The 16,666-nt window shown below is 63.5% G+C and overlaps 3 protein-coding genes across 8 annotated transcripts in view; 1 reads left to right on the forward strand and 2 right to left on the reverse strand.

Annotated features, from left to right (window-relative positions):
* MORN1 (MORN repeat containing 1) overlaps nucleotides 1–1,288 on the reverse strand; it is a 32,302-nt gene extending 31,014 nt beyond the window's left edge. For 5 of the 6 annotated variants that reach the window (XM_045190430.3, XM_045190432.3, XM_045190429.3 and 2 more), the window contains exon 1: nucleotides 878–1,288. In XM_045190430.3, the coding sequence (XP_045046365.2) occupies nucleotides 878–1,268 (391 nt within the window). In that variant the 5' untranslated portion in view covers nucleotides 1,269–1,288. The remainder of the gene's footprint in view (nucleotides 1–877) is intronic. The other variant, XM_045190431.3, reaches the window with a different exon arrangement.
* Nucleotides 1,278–10,548, forward strand: RER1 (retention in endoplasmic reticulum sorting receptor 1). Its single transcript, XM_024554155.3, has 7 exons — nucleotides 1,278–1,418; nucleotides 4,390–4,477; nucleotides 5,568–5,672; nucleotides 7,236–7,335; nucleotides 8,538–8,616; nucleotides 9,421–9,556; nucleotides 9,956–10,548. Exons 2-7 carry the CDS (start codon nucleotides 4,397–4,399, stop codon nucleotides 10,043–10,045), a joined length of 591 nt encoding a protein of 196 aa, XP_024409923.1. The 5' UTR covers nucleotides 1,278–1,418; nucleotides 4,390–4,396; the 3' UTR covers nucleotides 10,046–10,548.
* Nucleotides 10,549–11,972: 1,424 nt separating this feature from the next.
* On the reverse strand, nucleotides 11,973–16,530 carry PEX10 (peroxisomal biogenesis factor 10; the record flags this gene model as incomplete). Its single annotated transcript, XM_053919962.1, is given in 6 exon segments — nucleotides 11,973–12,127; nucleotides 12,895–13,030; nucleotides 13,167–13,342; nucleotides 14,538–14,944; nucleotides 15,405–15,485; nucleotides 16,402–16,530. Coding segments are annotated over 6 exon segments (981 nt in total). The 3' UTR covers nucleotides 11,973–12,058.
* Between the last annotated feature and the right edge of the window lie 136 nt (nucleotides 16,531–16,666).

Consider the following 16,666-nt stretch of genomic DNA (forward strand, 5'->3'; position numbering starts at 1 on the left):
ACCTGGCTGATGTCCAACACGCACTCGGGTGGGGTCATTGGGGGCACTGAGGGACAGCGGGCAGCCCCCCTGGGGGGCGGTCAAGGCCTTTGTGCACTTCATCTCTTGAAACTCCCCAACGCTGCTGCCCAGAGCTTCAGGCTGGGGGTCAGGACTTTTTCTGCTCACTGTCCATCCACCCCCTCCTTCACTGGCTTATGCTCCAGCCCGTGAGCACCTGCTCAGCGCAGAGAGGCAGGCCCAGTGGGAGGGCCTTGAGAGACGAGTGGTGTGGGAGCAATTAGTAGAAGGGGACTTTTTAGCTGAGCCCAATTGGCCAGAGGAAGGAGGGGACACAGTGCGGGAATAAGCCGCCCCTTCCACTTCTCTGCAGGGCCCCTCTGGTGGTCTCCCGTCCCCTCGGGACTAAGCCCCCATTCAGCTGCTGAGCGCACCATCTCCCAACTTCCAACCCCGCCCCCACCAGCCCCGTTTGTGAGGCACCACTTGGTGGGGGAGGGGGAGGGGAAGCGGTTCTAGGTAAGTGTGGGCGTTGCCAGACTCCAGTATCTGCCACAACCGAGGGTCGGGTTCTACCTGAAGAGAGTGGCGTGGACTCGGAGTTCACTCCAGTCCCTTTCCTTTAAGAATAGCTCCTATCAAACCTCTGAACCACGCGTCCTGGCTCGGTTCCTCTCGGGTCGGTCTACAGGCCCCGGGACTTCCCCCGCCCATCCCAAGAGGCACCAGCACTTTCGGAGGCACTACCTCTTCCAAGGCCGAGGGCGATCAGGGCTCCAGGTGCCTACCGGGGCTCGTGGAGGCTCGTAGGGGGGAGCCCGGCCAGGATCGGGGGACGCGGGTTCTAGCCCTAGGTCCCTTCCCACCTCCCTCCTACCCAGACGGAGGCCCGGTAGGGCAGGGGCCGCCGGACGCCCGTCCCGTGGCCCGGGCCTGCAGCCGTTACCGTCCTGTGGCGGCCGCCCCGGCGAGTTCGGGTGCTGCAGGATTCCCGGCTTGCTGGCTGCCATCTTTACCGCTACAGGTTTCTCTTGGCAACCACTAAAGCCCTCCTCCATTGGCTCGTTGGTCGCTAGGGGCGTGACCACGAGTCCAGGCCTTGGGCGGAAACAAACTCTGGAACAGCGTCGCCGGGCCGGGAGCCAGAAGACGCGGCTGAGCCTGCGCGGCACTGCACATTTCCTCTGCTGACGTCCTTCCGCTGAGAAAAGGCACCCGCACCGGAAGCGGAAATGGTTGGAGGCTCCGCGCCCCGCCCCGGCGTCCATCTTGGAGGCCCGGAGGCGGTGCCGCGCAACACGGAGCGGAAGTGCTCGGTTACCCGTTCCCTGACCCAGCGAAGTGTCGGCGCGGCCCCTGCCCGCGTCGTGCTTCCCGCGGCCCTCGGAGACCGCGCTCGGACGCTGCAGAGCCGCGAGGTACCGGCGGGCGGACAGGGGCCGGGGTAGGCGGGGGTCTGAGCGCCGTGGCGGGCGGCGGACGCTGGCCGGGATAGGCGGTGCCGGGAGGAACGAGGCCGGCCCAGGACCCCAGGGTCGGCGGGGTGATGGGCTGCGCCCGTCCCGCTGCGCTTCTCGGGAGGGGTCGACTGCCAGCTCCGGTAGTGTGGGGGCGGCCGCCGTGCTGTCTGTTTCCTCGCTGTGGTCCAGGGCTTGTTGGTGTGAATTGGGTGGGAAGGCGTCAGGGTGCAGTCGGGTTGCTCAAGATGGCATGTTGGAAACAGCTTGAACTGGGTGGCTGAGTCGTCAGTTATCCCAGCCGGCCCGGCCCGGCGGTACCCCCGCCCCCGGGTTTGCCGCCGTCGCCAGCAGCGCCTCCGTTTGGCTTCCTTGTGTCTACAGGACCTTGTGTCTACGGGAAGTATGCCGGAGCGCGCGCGTTCTGCTCCGTTTGCTTGGTATCTCACTGCCCAGGAACGTGCAAGGTGGCAGCTCATGAAAGACAGGAGTCCTCCGTGCGTGGGGCAGGCTCCTGTGGACAGCGGGCGGGGAGGACCTCAGTCAGATGCGGTGTGGGTCGGGCCAGGTGGACACCTATGGGGTGGTCGCGCCCCGAGGAGTGAGGGGCCCGCGGAATGCGGCCTTGCTGGGTGAGCCGCCGCGTCTGGAAGGGCATTTCCGTGGAGGGGAGCGCAGCACCAGGGGCTGCAGTGTGTGCCAGCGTCCCGTAGGGGACCCAGGAGGAGCGAGGGGATGGAGATGTGAGCGGAAAGGTAGTGGGAGCCAGACTGGCTACGGCTGGAACCCTGTGTCGCGCATTTTGGGACAGATGACCTCCAGAAACTGGGCACCGACAGGCTGCGCACGACTCGAGGCGCAGCGCTCCGCCTCTGCCGCGTTTCCTTGTAACTACCAGTGAAGCCGTGAAGTTTGATCGCTTACCGGCCGCCTGCCAGGGCGGGCCTTCCTCCGCGGTCGGCTCAGCCGGGCCCCAGACAGGGCCCCCTTGAGGGGCTTGACTCCAGGAGGAGGAAAGAGAGGAAAAGCCAGGAAAAATGGCAAAGCGATGGCCACACAAACTATAAACAAGGTGCTGGGACCCGAGGGCCTGGGCGGAGGTCTCTCTGCGCCGAGGGAAGAGCAGCTGGTGCGGCAGCTTGGGCCAGGACGGTGGGCATGGTGAGGGAGGCTGCGGGTGCTGTTAGATCCCCCCCCCGCAGCGCTGGAGCTGGCCGATTGGGCGTGTGGCGTGGTTGCCCAGGCCCTCCGCTAGGAAGTGACAGGACCGGGCGCTGAAAGCTTGTTTGACTCCAAAGTTCACGCCGGTGATGTTGCTGTTGACGGTGCATTTAGTCAAGAGGCAGGGCTGCATGTTTGTACGTGGTCGGTCTGGGAGGCTGTCCACAATCGTTCTTCCTTGGGGGGGGGGCTACTGTAAAGGGACAGTCAGGCATTTTCTCTCCAACCCCGCTCCTGTGGCCTCATTCGAGCAGAAACGTTTTAGTGGTAAGCACCTTGGTGGTAAAGAAGTTCAGGGAAGCCTGTAAGGGACCCTGGGGTAGATACTGCTGCTGTAGCCGCTGCTGGCTGGCTTCGACCTGAACTGGGGGGCCGGCCGGCCAGCCAGCCAGCCTCGGTCATGAGTCCTCACGTGTTCTTTGGAAGCACAGGCTTCTTCCCAGTGGGCTCTGCAGCTGCACCTCCTGGAAGCGGGAGGGCCGGGAGCCACGGTCCTGCTCCGTCCAGCTGTGCATCTCAGGTTCGCGCGTCTTAGTAGGAGCTAAGGGCACTTTCCCGTCTTCTCCGGGACTCATCCTATAACTCTGCCCTGTCCGTGCACATGACAGCTTCAGGGGTGGCGTCCCAGGGCCACCGCCACACTTGGCGCGCAGATGCGGTGAGGTGGCGCAGTGGGGCTGCTCAGGCCATCGCAGTGTCTGAGTGGTGGTTGGGAAGGATTTCCGCTGGGGGCCCACAGCCGCGTAGCACCAGCCTGCTGACCTCCCTGTCCAAATGAGGACGGCCTGGGGCTTCCAGTGCAGGTGTGACGGGGAGCTGTGGGCTCGGGCAGAGGGGGCGTGGGCTCCACCCTGTGGTGAACGGGGGCTGACGGCTGCCCCACATACTCTGTGGATGGGAAGGGCTGCTGTCAGCGAGCCTCACCCTCCAGAGGAGGAAACTGAGGCCTCTCGGCGTGCCGCTCAGGAGCCTTGGAGACAGACCTGTGGCACCACATGAGGGAGGTGCTGCCTGCGGGCTGGGGACAGCGGTGAGCTTTGTACCAGAGCCTTCACTGGCTTACGGACAGTCAGTGCTCCCGTCCTCCGGGTCCTTCTCATTCCGAGGTTCGGGCAGCGGCCTGCTCTGTTGGAGGAGGTGCTCCTGACCTTGGACAAGTGGCTTAAACTGTTTAAGACTTGACCCCGCTCCCCAGTAACATGGGGCGATGCTGCCCACTTCACTTGGTCACCGGGGTTGTCACAGGTTGGTTCCCCAGGGAATCACAGCAGCACGTTGCATTAGTCATGAGTAGGTAGGGTTACCTCCGCTCCCCAGCGAGGAACTGGGGCACAGACAGCAGGCTACTGGAGAGTCGGCTGGGACATGTTGCTCTTGGTGGGGTGGAGGGTGTGGCCCTGAGAAGGCCAGGAGATGCCTGGCTGGCGCCGGCACCACGGAGAGCAGCCCGAGAGGCAGCAGGAGGAGGTGGCGGAGGGGCGAGCCTAGGGAGCAGAGGCAGGCGTGGGTGTGGCCCCAGGGAGGTGGGCGTGCAGGGGCCTCGGAAAGCATCCGCTCTGCAGGTCTCCTGCCCTCCTGGCCCTCCCCCTCCTCGAGTCCCCCCCAAGAAGGAAGTGGTGTGGAGGAAGTGCTGAACGCACACCCGGTGGCGGTGTCGAGAGGGGCCAGCCCCTGGAAGTGTAGTCACCGAAGTGTTCTGTGTCTCTCTCAGCTACAGAATGTCCGAAGGTGACAGCGTCGGAGAGTCCGTCCACGGGAAGCCTTCTGTGGTGTACAGGTTCTTCACACGACTCGGGCAGGTGGGTATTTTGAAGGCGCGCTGTGCAAGCATCTGAACCAGACACTTGGCCCAGGACGTTTTCTGCAGGGCGTGAGCGTACCAGCCGCCCCGGTGCGTGGGGGCCTCACGCTCACGCCTCAGGAACGGCCCTCCCTGTGCTGGGGGCGCCGTGTCTCCTGCAAAGGGCCAGACGTTCAGGGGCTTAGGCCTTGGGGCCACGTGCGGTCTCTGCCACACGTTTGTTCCCTGGGTGGTTTTCAATCTTCAGTAACGTGAAGACCGTTCTAGCTCCCAGGCAGTACAGGTATGGTGGTGGCCCCTCGTCTGATCTTGCCGTCCCCTCTCCCGCCACCCACGTCCACGCCCCAGTGGCCCCTCTTGCCTGGGTCTGCACACGGCGGGTGGGCCAAGCCTGGGGGCTGTGCTGGGGTCTCAACGACACACAGACACCGTGTGAGTTTCTGTGTTGGGAAGAGGCGCCTCGGTGAAGCGTTGCATGTAGTGCTGTGTCAACTTTTACAATTAAAAAGATTTCTGAAAACTTGATAATCACTGTGTCCGGCTGGTGGGTCTGTCTGAGCTCAAACGTTCTCTCTACTGTTGTGACTGGTTGAAAATTTTAATAGTTGAAACTTAAACTCATCCAGAAGTGAAGGGGGTGACACACGTACACCAGTGACTTAGGTGCACGCACACGTGTGCACAAGACTCCGCCGTCCTTCCGTGAGCCCCGTGGCCGCCGAGGCGTCTGCCTGTGCATGCTCCGCACTGCCGCGGTTGGGGCGGCTCTGTGGGCCGAGTGCCACGCTTAGGTGGCGACTGCCAGGGGCCCGTGCCCGCCTTGGTCGGGCCTCTCCGAGGCAGCCAGGCCTCCCTGAGCTGAGTGCCGGCGGGGGCTCCAGGCTGGTGGCTGTGACAGCTCGTTCTGAAACGAAGTGCTTCTGCTCAGGGTCGGGCCTGCGTGGGGTGTGACTGCAAGTCAGGTTGGGGCTGGCCGTCATCGCCACGCTGCACGGTGACGCCCAGCCTGAAGCAGGCGATCTGGGAGGTGCTCTCCCCGGAGGTTGTGGCCAGGTCCGCATGACACGCGTGACCTCTTGTCATTGCAGATCTATCAGTCCTGGCTGGACAAGTCGACGCCGTACACGGCCATGCGCTGGGTGGTGACGCTGGGCCTGAGCTTCGTCTACATGGTCCGAGTGTACCTGCTGCAGGTAGGCGTGGCCGTGTGGGGGGCCGTTGTCCCCACGCTGCCAAAGGCGAAGGCGCTGCTGATGTCTCTTGCACCTCTGGGTTGGGGGCGTGCGGTGCAGAAACGGTGTCTGATCTCCGTTAGGCACCGAATGTAAGAACAGCTCCTGTGACTGTCTTTTAAAGAAGGACTGTTCCCAGTTCGTCCTGAACCTGCGGTGCTCTGCGGGTTCCCGGGAAAGTGTCCACAGCAGCTGGGGCCCTGGACGCCCGGGGCAGGGGGAGGCTCTGGGGACTGGAAGACCTTCTGGGCCCGCCGCCTCGTTCTCTGGGTGCGTGAGGACCTTGGCTCCTGAGGGTTGGGTTGTGGGAACTGCGCCTCTGAGGCTGCGGAGGAGAGCGCAGGTTGTCCTGCTGAGTGGGAGGCTGGAGACCAGAGGTGCTTATGAGGAGCTTGTCCCAGCTCAGGTGACACCTTCTCAGACTTGACTTCGAGTGTGTGCACTTGCTCTGGTGGCTGCCTGGGTCCCAGATGCAGGCACTTTGAGAGGGGGCCGTGTGAAGTGTCCGGGCTGAGGCCGCGTTGGAGAGAGTGTTCTGGCGCCGGGAGGGTGTTGCCTCATTTATGCAGACACCCGCTCCCGGGGCTGCCCGAGGAGGACGCGGTCCACACAGGGACACGACTGCTTACTGGACACTACGCTAGGCCCAGAACCGTGGGGTGCTCCCACTGAACCCGGGCGTGGAGACGTGTCTTAGAGGCCATGCCTGGAAGTCGTCTCCTTGCTAGTCAGCCCCCTGTCTCCGGGCGCAGGGGAGGTGGTCAGCGCAGCAGGACTGGTCAGCGCAGCAGGACGGGTCTGCAGGATGTCTGCAGCTCGTGTTGCGGTTCCTTGTGATTGGTTTTAGGGTGCTTTTGGGTTTTTTCCTTTTACACTGGAACTCGGCACATTCTGTAAAGACTGAGGCAGAACCCTTGACTTAGAGAGCTCAGGCGGGGGCCATGTGACTGCACACGCGGGCCCAGGCCACGCCTTGTGTCCGGTCCCTGGGCGGGGAAGTGAGCGCAGCTGCAGGTTGGTGCCCAGTGCGCTCATGTCGTGCGGGCCCCTGCCCGCCTCCTCGGCTCTCGAAAAGGTTGGGCTGTGGGACGTTTTGACCTCATTCTTGGTTCCCTGACTTTCCGGTTCTGGGTTTCTCCTGGAAGAGATGGGGACACTCCTGCAGAATGTGTGGTAACAGGTAGGAGGCCCCGTCGGGTGGCGGCCAGCTCAGGCGGCCTAGCCCGGGTGCGCAGCTGGGAGGGGCCCGCCCGTGCTGGTGCTGGGCGCCGGCGGCTCCGGCGTTTGGTGCATTTAACTGGCCCCCGCTTGTCCACCGGAAAGACCCGGCACCGTTTGAGAAAACTGTCACCACGGACGGTCGTCGTACTCTGTGGTCACTTGTTGTCCCTTCCCTCCTGTGAGTGACGTGTCTGCTGCTCACTTCAGCTCCACGGGTCCGGAGGTTCCGGGGGGTCACGTAGGACCCTGGCCTGGCTTGCCGCGAACTCGCGACGCCGCTGACCTCACCCCCTTCTCTTCCAGGGCTGGTACATCGTGACCTACGCTCTGGGAATCTACCACCTGAACCTTTTCATAGCTTTCCTCTCTCCAAAAGTGGACCCTTCCTTGATGGAAGACTCAGGTAGGGGAGCAGTGTCCGCCTGCTGCTGGTCTGGGAGGGCGGTGGTTTGGGGCGCCTCACGGGTGGCTCCGTCTTCCCCAGAGACATCGCCACCCAGACTGTGAGTTGTTCTCTCAGTGCTGAAAACATGCCTAGAACCGCAGTGATTGCAACGGGTGTGTTTGTAAAACGGCTCTTAGCCCTCTGAACGCCCGCGCCAGCCTGGTCTGCAGATGAGAGGACTGGGGCACGCAGGACCGTGCCGGTCGAGGTCCCCTGCCAGGGCCACATGCCGAGTGGCTGGAGCGGGGGCGGGGACGTGGACACCCTCCCCTGTGCTGCTTCTCAAACCACTCGCCTGCCTGTCTGTGCCATTGCCTCCCTCGGCAGTCAGGTCCCCTCAGTGAGGACCTGAGGGCGACTCCTGGGGCCACCGGGTATGCTGGCAGCCAGCTGCGAGGAGGGGGCTCTGGCTTCCCAGGGCGATGGGTGGGAGAGTTCTTAGCCCACGGCTCCCGCTGAGGCCAGGTGGGGCCCACTGGGGCGGGGCGGGAGGGGCGCCAGCACCTGTGTGGCCCCCACTGGAAAAACCCGACGCAGCTCCCTGCCCCAGAGCTCTGCTTCCTGCTGGGGGGAGATAGCACTGTCCCAGCAGTGGCCAGCAGCGGCCAGCAGCCCCCGGCTTCTCTCTACGGGACGTCCAGTACAAACGCTGGACTGAGCACAGCCTTCTCCTGCCATGTTGCCGCCTGGGGGCATTGGGAAACAACACGAGGACTCGTCTGTCGCCTCAGTTTCTCTGTCTGACCGGAGGTGCCGCTCTGGGGTGCGCTGAGGTCAGGGAGTGGGCCTGGCTTTCCGCTCGCCGTGGACAGCGCTCTGGGGCACACACTTGCGGCCGGCAGGCGCTCCGCTTGTGTGGCCGTGCCTTGGTTTTCTCTGCGCCCCTTTATGGGGCGCATCTGTGTGTCTGAGCTGAATTTGCGTGCAGGTGAAGTTTTAAGCAATTATAAAATATATACAAATTCTTCTTAAAGAAGAAAATCTAACGCAAGTCTTGAAGTGGTGAGATCCGCAGCCCCACCTCTCACCTCTGGGTAAGCGACGGGGCTCCACTCCGGCTGTGAGGCCTCTTCATGCAGGAGCAGCAGCGTGACCTGGAGGTGGAGCCGCGGAAGTGGGGAGGTGAGGCTCGCTCCCCTGATCGGCGCTCTGCCTTTCAGACGACGGCCCCTCACTACCCACGAGACAGAACGAGGAGTTCCGGCCGTTCATCCGACGGCTTCCGGAGTTTAAGTTTTGGTGAGTTAATTCCTGAAGGTACTGCTCCCTGAGTGCGGTTAATAAGAGTGAGGATGGACCTTTTTCGTTCTAGTTGGCTAGTAAGTTACACATTTTAAAGCTCTGTTTGTTCCGAACATCCATTTACCCAGAATACGAGTGCCGCTCTCGCTGGCGTGGTGGTGGGCCCGGCCCCTGGTGAGCGCCCGGGCTCGGCGAGGCCACGAGGAGGTCGCCCGGTGCGCTCCAGACGCGCCGTGGGGACAGCTGCTGTGTGGGAAACGCTGTGCTCTGCGCAGAGGGTGGGCTGGTCCCGGTCTCCCTAGGGGTGGTGACAGGTGTGTGGTGTGACCAGAACGAGGGTGACAGGTGGACAGAGATGACCCCCATTTCAGGGCATGGGGGTTCGGTGACCTCACTGTCCTGTGTCTGTCGGGCCAGAAAACTGAAGGGAATGGGCCTCCACACCTGGTTCTGTGTGCGGGGTGTGGAGGAGCCCTGGCCGGCCCTTGGCCAGTCTGGGGCCCAAGCCTGACATGCTGGGGAGAGGCAGTGGGAAGCAGGCGAGGTTGGGGGCGTGGGAGCCCCCTGAGGGAGCTGGCCTTTGCTCGGTTGAGAGGGGAGCACCAAGGAGGAGTTTAGTGGGGCCCTGCCTGGCCCACAGCCGTCCCGAGCGGGGCAGCATCAGCGCCCCCCTCCGCTCTGACTCTGCGTGACCCGGGGAGGGCGCTCTGCGCTGCGGTGCCATGCAGTCCATACCCCGTGAAGTGCACGCAGAGCCAAGCTGCTCAGGAGCAGCACGCTCACCTCCCCTCCCTCCTTCAGGCACGCGGCCACCAAGGGCATCCTGGTGGCCATGGTCTGCACCTTCTTTGAGGCGTTCAACGTGCCGGTGTTCTGGCCTATCCTGGTCATGTACTTCATCATGCTCTTCTGTATCACGATGAAGAGGCAGATCAAGGTAGACACTGGACGGCGCTGTGCCTGTCCCAGCAGTGTGGGGGTGGTGCGGGAGGGTGACGCGGGACCTGCCTCTTCACGCGGAGTAGCAGGAAGCTCCCCACAGGCCTGGGACGGGGACAGACGCCCGCCCCCTCCCCCAGCACAGGCCGGCCCTGGGCAGACAGCTCCCAGGCTGAGTGGGAAGGGCCCCAGGCTGTGCCCTCCTCCTGGGCACGGCGTCCTGTGGGTCAGTGGAGTCAGGACCTGCCCGACAGCGACAGTGGGTTCTGCCACATCACCATCGAGCAGGCCCGACCACACCGCTGGCCAGGGTGCCCCCACCCAGTGCCCCCTGGACTGGGAGCTTCTGCCAGAGTGCTGGTGTCATCACCTGACGAGTGTGTCTTTCTGTCCCCAGCACATGATCAAGTACCGGTACATCCCGTTCACGCACGGCAAGAGGACGTACAAGGGGAAGGAGGACGTGGGCAAGGCGTTCTCCAGTTAAGACGGGCCGCCGGGCCGCCCCTGGAGCCCGAGCGGGTTCAAGCCTTGTAACAGCGCCTTCTTTCTTCACATAAAGTAGTTGATGGCGAGGGAGTCGGATTTTCTTTCTAAAAAGGAGCTTCAATTGTTGTAACCGCAACGCCAGGTTCTCGAAGACACTGGCATTTAAGCGGAATTGCGTTGATTTATTTTTCAGTGACGCAGGTGTTCAGAGGACAGAACCAGCAGGGCACAGGCTGGGCGACAGTCGAGGTGGGGGCTGGGGGCCGGAAGGACCTTCCCGAGGACACCGTCGTCCCGTTGCCCCGCTGGAGGCCGCGGCTGCTGGAGTCCTGCCTGGAAGGAGCTCAGCGGTTCCCCTGGGGACGCTGGGTCTTCGCCGTGCTCCCCACCGTTGCCTGGCTGAGGGGCGGTGGCCACCTCTGCTCTGACAGGAAACTGTGCTAGACTCTCGCGGCCGCTCTGGGGCCCGGGGGCCCAAATATACATTATATTTTTACTGTTGGGGGTCACTCTGATGTATGTCTTTTGTGTGGAAAAACCCGACTTGGTCCGTTGCAGTGTGCGTCCGCGCAGCAGCCCTCCCAGAGCTGGCAGGCTGGGGGGTGCAGCCTTGCCTGGGGGCCCCCAACTCCGCTCCGATTTCTGTGGGGAGCCGCTGCCCAGCACGGTGACTTTTTTTGATGTGATGAAGACACTCAAACCTTTTACTAAGTGACTTTTTAATTCAAACGATTAAAGACCGTGTCCCCTTCCTCACGTGGTCTTTATGGGGAGTGTGCCCTGCAGGGGAATCCTTTTCTCCCAGGTGTGGGGGCTCCGAGTGGTCCCCCACCTGTTTTACTGTTCTAGACGTCAGGTGTTTGCAGCTTTTGTCTCATCAGCTTGCACGGCTAAAATCGACTCCTCTTTGTAGAGGCCAAGTTCAGACCCCTCTCCTGGGGACAGTGTTGTCACCTCACGTCTAGAGGGCATCCCGTGTCAGTGCCTGTGATGCTATCACACTTGGGCTGCGGACACCCTCTCACCCTCCCCACTACCTTCCTAGTGGACACTTGGCCTAACATGGCAGGAACCCGTGTGCCCTGCTTGGAGCCTCAGCAAGGGTTTTTGGGACGGGTGGAGGCCCGCTGCTCAGTCTGGGGGACCCACGGTCCTGGGGGCCTGTCTGCAGCTGACCTCTGCTGCAGAGGAGGACAGGGCCACCTCTGGGGCTAGACGTTGGCTGAGTGGCACTGTGCTGGCCTCCGCCACAGCCACACCGCGCACTCCCACGGGGCGTCCCAGAGGCCCCAGGGCCTGTCACCAGCCTTTGAGACATCTGGTTTTCATTGCACCCTTGTGACATTAACACACCAACACTTCTGTGGAATCTGTTTCCCAAGGGTGCCTGTGGCAAAGTCCTTTCTCCACGAGTTAAGTCGTTTTTAAAACCTGAAAATAACTAAAGAGTGGCAGGAAGGAGCCTGGACACTTTTAAGGGAACCTTCCCACTCACCAGCCTCAGATGAGGGCTGAGATGTTAGGACAGCAGAGCCCCCCCTGCTGGCTCGGCCCCAGCAGCAGCCCTGGGCGGGGGAGACCAGACCCCGCCCTGCGAGTGGGGAAACTCACCGCACGTGCGGGGTCAGAGGTAGTGCTGAGCACTTTTGGAGTGGACAGCGCCTTCCTCCTTGTCCTGTGAGTGGGTGTGCCCAGCACAGTGTGCAGGGAGTAGGGCTGGTGGGCTGACCACACCCGAGGACAGGGCCATCGTCCACTTGCTCCACACCTGTTTGAGCAGGCCAAGCCCTGTGGCCCGCCAGGTGTGGCACCCCTTCCTGCCACAGGAGTGGCCGGTGCCCCAGCCTGCTTCTGAAACGCAGTCCAGCTCCCGTCCTCTGGGGCTGCCGGCGCAGTGCCTTATGTGACAAAAGGGGAAAACCAGAGACTTTTACGATTTCTGTGTTAATCTTAGGAAAGAATCAAGCTTCCCCCGGGGGTCAGTGGCTCCTGCGTTGCCCTGCCCCTCTGGTCACCGGAAGTGCCGCAGGTAGACGAGCTTCTGGGGCGGGAACTTGTCCCTGCACAGGGGGCACTCCGTCTGCAGGGGAGAGAGAGGTCACACAGGCTGCGCCCCTGCAAGAACGCCGTGGGGCCTCTGTCCAACCTGGAACAGGAGGCAGTCAGTGTTTCGTCAGAGGCCATACACCCGGAGGGGAGTTGGGAAGTGGAGCCGGGCACGGTGGCCTGGCTGAGAAGAGCGCCGCAGTCCACACAGGGACAGGGGTGGGGGAGGGGTCTCGGCCACCACCAACTGCTACTCCCAGACGCCCACAGGGCCTCCCAGCTGGTGGACAACTGTGGCTGCCTGCGCCTCTTGGGAGGTTCAGGGATGAACAGGCCTGTCCTCAGTCCCACTTCTAAGGACCACCCAGCTGAAGTCAGGCCAGGTTCCCTCCAGCCCTGGAAGGTCAGCCGCTCGCCGCCAGGCACCCACTAGGGCCCACAGCCAGAGACAGGGACCTGGAGTAGCCTGTGCTCGGGTGCACAGGTGAGCACGTGTCCCCCTCGTTCCCCTGCCTCGCCTGGGTGGCCTCTGTGGCCCCCTCTGCCCCATCATGCTGGATTCTGGCTGAGCTTGCCAGTTGAGGTGGTGGGGCTCCAGTTTGCTTTCGGCTGACCCACACGGGGACCATGGCACCTGGACTCCCGACTGGGCCCCGTATCTGGCTTATCTGGGGGTTTTTAAAGATGCCTGTCTTCCCCCACTGCCCGACGAGAGCATTCTGGGGCAGGCCGCTGACCAGCAGTCACCAGGGCTGCCCGCACACCTGCCCGGGAGCCTGGGCTTGACCCACGGCTGCTGACCTTGGTGTCGCACCACTGGGTGATGCACTCCCAGCAGAAGAGGTGGCCGCAGGGCGTGGCTGTGGAGTGCCTGCGCTCCTCCAGGCACAGGGTGCACAGGCTGCTTCTGGAAGCCGCTTTCTCTTCTGTGTGGCTCCTGCGGGGGTGGGGAGGGTGAGCCTCCAAGTCCTTGCTGAGAGCAGGGGTGCTCAGCCCCCACAGACAGCTGCACACCCGAGCCGAGACCCCACACCCGAGCTGAGACCCCACACACAGGGGCCTGCCCTGCGCACCTGCGGTAGGACAGGCCGCGGTGCAGCTTCCACTCCCTCCGGGCACGCTGCCTCTGCCGGAGGCCGTAGAGTTGCAGGCCCACGGACAGCGCCAGGTGCAGCAGGGAGATGAGGCCCAGCAGCCTGTAGCTGGCAAGAGCCCTCGGGTCCTCTGCAGGTGAGCGGTGGGCACGGAGCTATCAAGGACCCCAGGGAATGATCAGCAGCCAGCCAGCACAGAGCGGACAGCCTGGAGGTCTGGCCTCCCCCAGCACTCGAGCCCATCAAATGAAGCCAAACCTGCCCTCTCGGTGCAGGTGTGACAGTGACCATGGGGCCCCTGAGCTGAGTGAGGGGCAGGAGCACCAGGTGGGCGGGCAGGCGAGGGACACCGCTGGACAGCTCAGGGCCTCACTCCTGACAGGAGCAAAGTGCTGAGCCAAGATGTGTCCTGCTCGGAGCTGGAAGTGTGCAGGTCACTCTGGAAGCAGGTGAGAATTTGAGGGTGGGGGACATCAGAGAGAGAAGGAACCAGCAAAGAAGCCCGAGAAAGAGCACCCAGTGGGGCAGGAGGAAAAGCACAGCTGGCAGGTGCTGCCAGCCAGCTGTGTTGCAGAAACTCCCTGCTTGTAGATGACACCATGCCACAGGGGCGACAGTGTGCCAGCCTCTCCTGCAGGGAGTTACGGGTGCAACTTCTGGCTGTGTCCATGTCCTGTCTCCCTCCCCTTGGCTGGGGCGGGAGGGCAGCCACATGTGCCAGGAGGGAAAAGCCTGGGTTTTCAGGCCCCTTTGTCCCAGCAGCTCAGCCACACACACTGAAGGGAAATGAGCACGTGAGGGACAGAGGCCGGACTGATGGGGGAAGCTCGGGTGCCCAGGACAGTGCTGGCTGCCGAAGGAGGCAAAGGAAGGCAGGGCAGGCTCTCCACAGGGAGCATGATGCTGCGAGCGACCCAGGAAGGCGAGCCGGCGCAGACAGCTGTCTGGGCAAGTGGGAGCAAGGGAACCGCGACACAGGGTGTGAGTGGCGGTCCAGCAGAGTGGGCACGCACGGACCAGGGAAGACTAACAGCATGCCGGCAGCTGTGGGGCTCACGCAGTCACTGTGGGGCCACTGTCAGGAAGGTGTCCTCGCACCCGACTCCCCAGCAGGACGTCTCGAAGGGGTGGCCTGTGCTCAGTGAACAGCAGGGCACCGGCCTGACATCCAGGGCAGCTGCACCCTGCCCTCAGGGTGTGTGGAAACTAAATTTCTTCTTCTTCTTGTTTTTAGTACAACATGAATCAACAAACCCAGTCGGGGATCCTGGCCCTTGCCCTGTGGCTGTGCTGGGCCACCTGTACACAGATGACCCAGGGAGGAGCAAGTCCGGGCGGCACCACACTTACGTAGGTGACTCCGGCGAGCCTCTTGGCCAGGTGGTAGAAGGCGCCATGTATGTAGAACCAAGCGACGTGGAGCCGATGAAGGCAGCCCAGGCCCTGCCTGAACACCAGCACAGCCCGCAGCAGCGCCTTCCGCTGCTGCTCCGTCAGGGCAGCCACCTGCCGGTGCACCCAGCGCCTGGCTCCTGACCGGCCCCGCGTGCCAGGTGCCAGGCCGCCCTGCGAGGGTCGGCCACTGTGGCTGTCGGTCTGTAGCTCGTGCTCCAGGTGCAGCAGGGCCTTGTCCAGCAAGTAGGGCAGGGCGGTGTGCAGCGCGACCAGCACACCACGGCGCAGCCTCGAGGGCACCTGCCTCTGGGACGGGTCCACCTGGATGATCCCGACGTACTCCTCCCCGAGGGTCTGGTAGCCTGGGGGTCGGGGGGACACCCACGAGAGAGGCTGAGGCAGGTGCTGCGCTGTACCGTGTCCCTGCCTTTCTTGTGAAGGACGGCCAGGGCTCCACCAGGGTCCTTGTGCCTATGGCAGGGCTCGTGCCCAGGGCCCTCTTGTACTACTGGGTTCAGCCACAGAGGATTGGCCTCAAGGACCCTGGGCAAGGTCCAGGACAAGAGTCCCCAGGGACACAGAAAGGATGAAAGGAGGACACAGGCACCATGGGCGAATAGACATCAGAGTCTGCACAGGCCCCAGGCGTGGCCCCTCCTGTAGAGGCGGGTCCCGGGGTCCTCTCCTTCCCTGAGGTGCATCCCAGCCAGCTCCAGCAGCACTGGGAAGCACTGCCAGGAGCTTCTCATTCTGCTGTGGGCCCCCCGCTGTCCTCCGGGCTTGGCGTGGGCTCTGGGCCCCTGGGCCCCACAGGGGTGCTACCTGCAAGTGTGGTGAGGCCGAAGTAGGCTGCGTCCGACAGCAACTCGAGCTCTTTCCTCCACTCCAGCCACGTCTTCGCACCTGGGGGCAGGAACAGCACTGTCGCTGTGGGGGCAGGGTGAGGGCAGGTCCTCCGGCTGCCAACGCCCAGCCCAAACACCCATCCTTGAGGCGAGGGGACCCTAAACGCACCTCCGGCCCCCGCCTCTGGTGTGCCTCACTCAGCTCTACCTGCACCCCTCTTGCCTGGGCCACTGAATCTCCTGAGTACCTGCCCACCTGCAGTCCATCTTCTCCTTCAGGACTCACCTGGGTAAGGGTTTGGTGCCCAGAAGGGCCACGGGGACAGGCAGTGTGGTGTAGTGACAGAGAGCACAAGCGAGACCCCTGTCCAGCATCCCATCCCAGCTCCCCACCTGCTGGTTGTGACCTTAGGCAAGTTCCTGGGTCTCTCAGGAGTCCCAATGTCCCAATCTGTGGGACTGGGCATGACACGTCCTACCTTGCAGAGACGTTTTGAGGACTAAATGAGTTAAATGTTTGTAAAGCACCGACAGAAGCTTCTGTCACCAAGCCAAAGTGTTTGCAGTATAAACAGACACTCCACTTATTCCGAACACGTCCCAGCTCTGGGCAGCTTCAGCGGCCGACGCGAGGCTTCCCCACCCCCACCCTCGCCCTCGCCCTCTCCCCACACCCAGCTCCGCCCCACTCCGGGCCGTCGGGGTGCCCGCGGCACTCGCTTCTTCCTTCGGCGCCAGCCTCCGTGAGGGCGTAGGTCCTAGCCGAGTTGTCCCAGGCAGCTGCGCCGGGCGGGTCTGGGGGCTCGTCCGTCCGCCTCGCGGCGTGGCGCCCTGGACCACCCCCGGGCCAGACCTTTCTCTGGCGCCGGTCACTCTGTCAGCCGCGCCCTCGGAAGCTCACTAGCGGACCGGCCTGGGTCGCCCCCTGGCCCCAGGGCCGCGCCCCCCGCGGGGCCCCGCCCGCGCGGCCTTACCCGCCAGGCTGTGCAGGACGCTGCCCGCCGCGCTCCGCAGCCCGCCACGGTAGTAGTCGTCCTTTTGAGCCGCGCGAACCACCTCCGGGGCGCTGGCGGCCTCCGGAGCCATGGCCGCGGGCACCCGGATAGCCCCGCCCACGTGGGCGGTGCCTGATGGCGGCCAGGCTGGGCCTGCAGCGCACAATTGTGCGTCACTGCCTGCGGGGCCGCGCCGGGGTGGAGCGGGCTCGGATTGGGCGACACAAGGGGCGTGGCCCTGAGG

This window comes from Desmodus rotundus, chromosome 3 (genome assembly GCF_022682495.2).
Source record: "Desmodus rotundus isolate HL8 chromosome 3, HLdesRot8A.1, whole genome shotgun sequence".
Taxonomy (NCBI): domain Eukaryota; kingdom Metazoa; phylum Chordata; class Mammalia; order Chiroptera; family Phyllostomidae; genus Desmodus; species Desmodus rotundus.